Here is a 7,055-nt window from a genome sequence, read left to right as displayed (position 1 = left end):
AGAACTATGCGTACAATAAATTCTAGGCATATTATGAATAATCCAGATGCACACTCACACCAAATAGACACACGCTTCCTTACTACTAAATCTAAATGGCACAGCGGCTCACTGGGGCCCTGGGAAGACTTCAGAGCCATCCAAGAGAAGCTGTGTGAGGCTCTGAGAAGTTCATGCGAAGGCTGCTCCCGCCGGGCGAGTTGAGGGCGCAGAGCTGCCCGCCCCCGCAACTCGCAGCAGCTAGCTGGTGGGCGGGGCGGGGCGCGGCCTGGGGCGGGACGGGACCAGCGCGCGAGCAGAGCTCCTAGTCCTCGCGCTGCTTGCGCCTGCCAGGTCCTCACCGAGTCCCGCCTAGCTGAGCGCCGCCAGTCCTAGGAGCCGCGCTCTGAGCGGCCGGGAAGGCGCTAGGCTGAAAGGACTTCACCAGAGCACGGGGCGCGGGTCTGAAAGCCCAGGACTGCGGGTTCTTGGCGACCCCGCGGTCTGAGCCGGACCCAGTAACGCGCGATTCAGCTCTGGCCAGGGCGCCGTCTGGACCTCTCCTCTCGTCTCCAGGAGCCAGAGGTGAGCTTTGGGCTTTCGAGGTGCAGTCCTTGGAAACGAGGGCTCTGTTTTGTGTTCGAGGTCTCTTGTTCCGGGAGGCTCCGAGCAGCAGTCGGGGGACAGTTCTACCAGGGCCATGCCTAGGAAATGGAGAGAGCATCTCAGGAGCCGGGGATCGAGGGTGGGAGGTGGAGGGTGGGGAGAAGAGTTAGCGCCCACCTGGCACCCAGCCGCGCGTCTTTTGGCCAGGATGGCAGCTAGCGGTCCTTTTCCCGCTCCCGCTTCCGGGGACATAGAGCCCGGGTGGGCTGAGCATAAGGACCCTGGGCCTCCAGAGCCGCGGGCCTCCGCTTACTGTCCAGGGCGCTGGCGAAGTTTGCCTCTCTGGGTCCAGCTGATTCTCTCGCTCCCTCAGCCCCACCGGTACCGCTTCTCCTGGCCCTCCAGCCGCAGCCACCCGACCATGGAGTCCCCGGTCCAGATCTTCCGCGGAGAGCCGGGCCCTACCTGCGCCCCCAGCACCTGCCTGCTCCCCAATGGCAGCGGCTGGTTCCCGAGCTGGGCCGAGCCGGACAGCAACAACAGCGCGGGCTCGGAGGACGCGCCGCTGGAACCCGCGCACATCTCCCCGGTCATCCCGGTCATCATCACGGCAGTCTACTCCGTGGTGTTCGTCGTGGGCTTGGTGGGGAACTCCCTGGTCATGTTCGTGATCATCCGGTGAGCGCAGGGTCCGGGCGCCGCAGTAGCTGGAGCCGGGAGGGAGGGTCGGGGCCCGCTATCAAGGACGGTGGTGGAGAATCTTTTCCGTCTGTGCAGAACTCCGGAGATTCTCAGAGGATAGCCTCTTAGAGGAAGTGAAATATTTCCTGAGAGAGCTTTTGGTGGGGAACTGCTAGGTTCACACAGGACGAATCTCAAGGGCCAGAGGCTCTTGAGGGTATAAGAGTTACCCCACCCCGCCCCCCGCCACACACACACACTCACCCTCGCCCCTCCTGAAAACTCTGTGAAAAAGGGTAAGTACTAAGGTGTGGAATGAGGTCAGTGTCCTTGGAAAGAAAATTAGTCTATTTGTCTGGCCTTTTGTTTGGTTGCCTGCTCCAGTTTGGAGCACTTTGTGTTGATCCTTTGCAAATATTTCTTAAGGTAAAATTCAGGCCCACGGAATGCACTCAATGTAATTCAGAATTTCCTGTGATTCATCAGATTGGTATTCTTTATGAAGCAAAATCCAATATACTATTTAGGGTTATTGGTATCCATCCATACATGAGCCTTTTTAGTAATAAAATGACATTCTATTTGTTTAGAATATCAGTGACTTTTATAAATAAGCCATCTCGTATTTATCCTCTGAAGTATATGGGTTGTGGAGGTTTTCAAAAATATCCTAGCTTTTTATTTTCCACCGTGAGAAATTGAAGGCTTTATTTTATTATTCGTTTGTGGAAGTACATGGAAGTCAACTTTCAATAAGAAATATCCAAATATCCACATATATGCTAATTTTTTGGTATGTGAAGGGATTCTTATTTTAGCCTCTTTCAACAAAGATAAAAAAAGAAAAAAAATCCCAACTTTGTTATGGATTCCCTTTGAGATGTATGTTTCACTTTCTGGGAAACAGTGCTCTGTTGATGCACCTTTGAGAGTGAGTAAAAAGCTTACATTCCTTTGAGAGGTGCCTGTGAAATAAAGGATGCAAGTCACTGTTTAGGGGCGTTGAAAGGATGAAGAACTAATATTTTTCTTTTATTCTGACTTTAGTTTTGAAACAGGCTCTTTATTTATTATGAATTTTAAGAACAATATCTACAGTAGCAGAGTCTGATTCTCTTGGGAAATCATCATCATAAAAATGCCTTTTATCTGTTTTTATTTGTCTTGCGAATGTCAGGTCTTTTATCCTCATCCATGCTCCAGAACTAAAACCCATCATTTAAGCCTCCAAATACATTATCAAGCTCATTTTACCTACAATTAGTGTCTGTAGCTTGGTACCCTTGGTTTCCATAATTGCTTATTGCATTTTACAGGAATTCTCTATGATGAGTAAAGGCTACAGAAGGGGGGAATATTTGAAAAGCAAATTGTTTTTCCAAGTCATTAGTAATTTCAGGGCTGCTTTCCATTAGAGAGAAGATTATAGTAACCAAAAGAAAAGAAAACTGTATTCTATATTGTAATTAAATTTTTTAGGAGATCTTTGGTATAGAGGCTGCTGTTTTGTAATAAAACATTGCTACGCAAAAAGAGGATGCTAAGAAAAACCAAACTCTAGACCTACTAATATAGTTAAGTGCTTGAATAAAATAGATGCAGCTTGTTGTCATTTTAATGAACACCTGAATGTTTGAGTTTGAGAAAAGCCTCCTAGTTACTCTAGAACTTTTTATATGGCCCTGAAGACTAGGATTTAAAAGAATGAAGAATTCTAAAAATATGTGCAGAGACAATTCCATAGGAAACATGAGACATGTCAGAAAGAAAACAGAATCATTGTAGATTAGCTAGGCATTTTAATGGTAAATTTAAATATAAGTGATTATAAATATATATTATATATATTTCCCAAATATATCCAGGACTAAATTTGTTAGAAGGGGATAAATTCAGCTAAAAAATTCAGCTAAAAAAAAAAAGGTTAGATAATTCACATGACAACATTTCCATCTCCTAACTCTATTCTCAACTAGTTAGAGATTAAGTTTGATGACAAATGGAAAGTGAAGAGCTGTACTGTCATTCTGGAATGTCAACCTACTGAAATGATAGCTCACTTAACTCTAGAGCTAAGAGAATGAAAGAGTATTTAGAATTTGTTTAGACTAATACATGACCAAAGAATTGAAAAATTAAAACTCAGAAGAAAAGTTGATATATATGGATTTAATTGGCTCAAGAGAAGAAAGGATGGAAGATTTGAGAGAGTGGCATCAAGAGGGCTATGGGATTCTCATCAGAACTAAGAGCAGAACCCAAGTGTGGGATTCAGATGCAATTTTTATAATCGATGTTAAGGGATGAGCATCATTACTTGAAAAGACGGAGGCTCACTTTTGAGAACACTATTTTAATATATATGCAAAGCAATCCTGGTGTAGTTCGTTATCTAGGAAATCATTCTGGAGGTGGAATTTGGATGCTCAGATGGCAGGGCTGGTGCAGGTCTAGGATGGCCACCTCAGACCTGAGGAGAAAGTTAGGGTTGTGGGAAAAGTGTTGACTATTTTTAGACCTGCCTTAAAACAAATTTTCCCACCTTGGGCACCTGGAATGCTGCCCAATATCTTCTGAAGATTTTTAAAGTTTCAAGAGTTTGTATCATTTAATGTCTACCAACTGCCATAATTCCTTAATATTAGGGCCCATTAACTTTTCATTATGCAAACATTAAAATTTATGTAGTCCAGCCTCCCCTCTCACCAGGCTTTGGGGCTTGTAGTCCTGGGATGGGAAGTGCTTACTTCAAACTTTGATCCATGTCCTTGGGTCCTACCAGCACTGTGGGTGTGATGCTCAAGATCTTAACCCCATGTTTTTTTCATTTCTTCCTGCGTAGGTCACCTGCAATGAATGCTTTGAGGTCTGCCCCAATCCACACCCCAGACCTTGCCAGGCAGCCCCACCCCTAACATCTTAAACATCCATTCTCCCAATCTTATTACAACTTCCCACACAAACGGCTGTCTCTTCCCTTAGCAAAAATAAATTTACTGAAGACTTTATATATTCCAGACTCATAAAGCTACCTACTTTATATGAGTTACTTTGTTTAATCTTCACAGCCATACATATAGTACCCTGCCCACTTAACAGAAGATGAAACAAAGGCAAAGAAAGATTAAATAAACTGATTAAAGTCTGACCTTACTAACTTGTGGGGCTAGAATGAGCCCAGCAGCCTGATCTCAGACCATGTGCTCCAATCCATCCTAGTATTCATTTCCACTATACTACTTCTGCAGAAATTTGGATACCTTTTTACCTGGCAGTGCTTCATTTTCTCCCAGACTATTTCTTCTTTTCTAACCTAACTGAGACTCCATGAGCCATAACTTCAGCTTCTTTTGACAATTCACTCAGTTACCTTGCCTTCTTGTCCTTTTGCCAGTGTCTTCCATCAAACCTTAATCCTGGATCAAGCTAGTAAGTAACCTATTTCCTTTGGTTCTATATCCAGCTAATAGAATGCTGTTGAATAAAATCAATTTTATCTTTGTCAATACAACACTATTGAATTCAAGTGTATCTGACCCCAATTCTGCCTAGTTTTTCTGTGTCTCTCCTATTTTTCAGAAAGAACCAATTCATTTTCCCATTTCCCATCAAAAAAAAAAATAATTTAATTAGTCCTAATTCTGAAGCCCTCTATCTGACCCCATTCCCCTGATGGTCAGTGAATGGTTTCACCCAGTTGTTCACTGCTATACTAGCTTCCAGCTGCCAGGGATGCTCTTTTTCCTACATATGTGCATTGGCAGCCACACTTCCCTCATTCTCTTCCATCTGCATCAAAGAATTCCTTCCTTTCATCCAAGGCAAATCCCTTCTCCTGTGTTTTGAATCTCATTGCCTCCTGCTTTCCTGCATCTTTGCCATATCAGTTATCTCCTTCCTACTTTACCTGTATTCTCTCCTACATTGCTTTTGTTCTCAAGAACATGTACATAGTCAAGTATTTGTCATCTTACAAATAACCAGTATTAATGAACCTTCCATTTTTCCAAGTTCCCTTAGCTAATGTCATTCCATCCTCTTGTGTCTTGTAGGTAAGCTTCTTAGAGGAATAATCCCTCTTCTCTGTTTCCTTGTCTTCCACCTGTTCCTCAGCCCAATGCACTTAGGTTCTCTCCCAAATGTTCCTTTTCCAAAGTTATAGCTCTCATGTTTCAGATGCTCATGTTAGGTTGGCTGTCACTTGACTCCTAGGGAGATTTGGCATGTTTGACCAATCATATGTCCCTCACTTTCTCTGACAGCATCTTGTTCTTTACTTCCTTCCACATCTGGGTTTCTCTTAAATCTCCATCACAGACTGCTCTTCCTCTAGTGTTTCTGTTTTTTTTTTTCTTTTCCTTTTTATTTTTTAAATTGTTTTAACTTTATTGAGGTAACATTGGTTAATACAATTATATAGTTTTCAGGTGTACATTATCATCTGTATATTCTACTGAGTGTTTACCACCCAAAGTCCAGTTTCCTTCAGCTACCATATATTCGATCCACTTTACCCATGTCTCCCTCCCCCTACACCACTATATTTGATCCCCTTTACCTCATCTACTACCCCCTCCTCCCCCACCTCACCAGTAACCACTACTCTATAGTCCTTTGGTAACCACTAGTCTATATTCCATGTCCACGAGTCTCTGTTCTGTTCATTTGTTGCTTTTAGGTTTATATCCCACATATAAGTGATATCATGTGATTTTCTACCTTTTCAATCTGGCTTATTTCGCTTAGCATGATTATCTTGAGGTCCATCCATGTTGTTGCAAATGGCAGTATTTCATCTCTTCTTATGGCTGGCTAATATTCAATTGCATATATGTACCACAGCTTCTTTATCCAGTCATCTCTCATAGGACATTTCGGTTGCTTCCATGTCCTGGCCACTGTGAATAATGTCGCTATGAATATAGGTGTGCAAATATCTTTTTGGATATGGGTTTTCAAGTCTTTGGGGTAAATACCCAGTAGTGGGATTGCTGGATGATATGGTAGATCAATTCTTAGTGTTTTGAGGAACCTCTATACTGTTTTCCATAGTGGCTGTACCAATTTGCAGTCCCACCATCAGTGTATGAGGGTTCTTTTTTCTCCCTCTCCAACATTTGTTATTACTTGTCCTGTTGATTATAACTATTCTAACAGGTGTGAGATGGTATCTCATTGTGGTTTTTGATTTACATTTCCCCAATAGCTAGTGATGTTGAGCATCTTTTCATATATTTGTTGGCCATTTGTATGTCCTCTAGAGAGAAGTGTCTGTTCAGGTCCTCTGCCCATTTTTGATTGGATCATTTGTTTTTTTTTTGTTGTTCTTGAGTTGTATGAGTTTTTTATATATTTTGGATATTAGGACATTATTGGAGGCGATACTTGCAAATATATTTTCCCATTCGGATGGTTCTCTCTTTACCTTGTTGATGATTTCTTTTGCTGAGCAGAAGCTTTTTAGTTTGATATAAACTCAATCATTTATTTTAGCTTTTACTTCCCTTGATTTTGAGGTGAAATTCATAAAATTTTCTTTGAGTCCAAGGTCCTTCGGTTTTGTTCCTATGTTTTCTTCTATGCATTTTATTGTTTTAGGTCTCATATTTAGGTCCTTAATCCATTTTGAGTTAATTTTGGTGTGTGGTGATAGACAACAGTCTAGTTTCATTCTTTTGCAGGTGGCTTTCCAGTTTTCCTAGCACCATTTATTGGAGAGGCTTTCCTTTCTATGCTGTTCGTTATTTTTTTTTTTTTTGTCAAAAATTATTTGCCCATATAAATATGGG

General features: G+C 42.4%; 1 protein-coding gene across 1 annotated transcript in view; it reads left to right on the top strand.

Moving 5' to 3' along the window:
- Positions 1 to 347: 347 nt before the first annotated feature.
- The window catches only part of OPRK1 (opioid receptor kappa 1), a 32,797-nt gene continuing 26,089 nt past the window's right edge, over positions 348 to 7,055 (top strand). The window contains exons 1-2 of the mRNA XM_011359153.2: positions 348 to 564; positions 959 to 1,263. Coding sequence (XP_011357455.1) covers positions 1,007 to 1,263 — 257 coding nt within the window. The 5' untranslated portion in view covers positions 348 to 564; positions 959 to 1,006. The remainder of the gene's footprint in view (positions 565 to 958; positions 1,264 to 7,055) is intronic.

This window comes from Pteropus vampyrus, unplaced genomic scaffold (assembly GCF_000151845.1).
Source record: "Pteropus vampyrus isolate Shadow unplaced genomic scaffold, Pvam_2.0 Scaffold45, whole genome shotgun sequence".
In the NCBI taxonomy this organism is placed as follows: Eukaryota; Metazoa; Chordata; class Mammalia; order Chiroptera; family Pteropodidae; genus Pteropus; species Pteropus vampyrus.
Note: the sequence above shows the minus strand (reverse complement) of the source record. Positions and strands in the feature narration are given on the sequence as shown.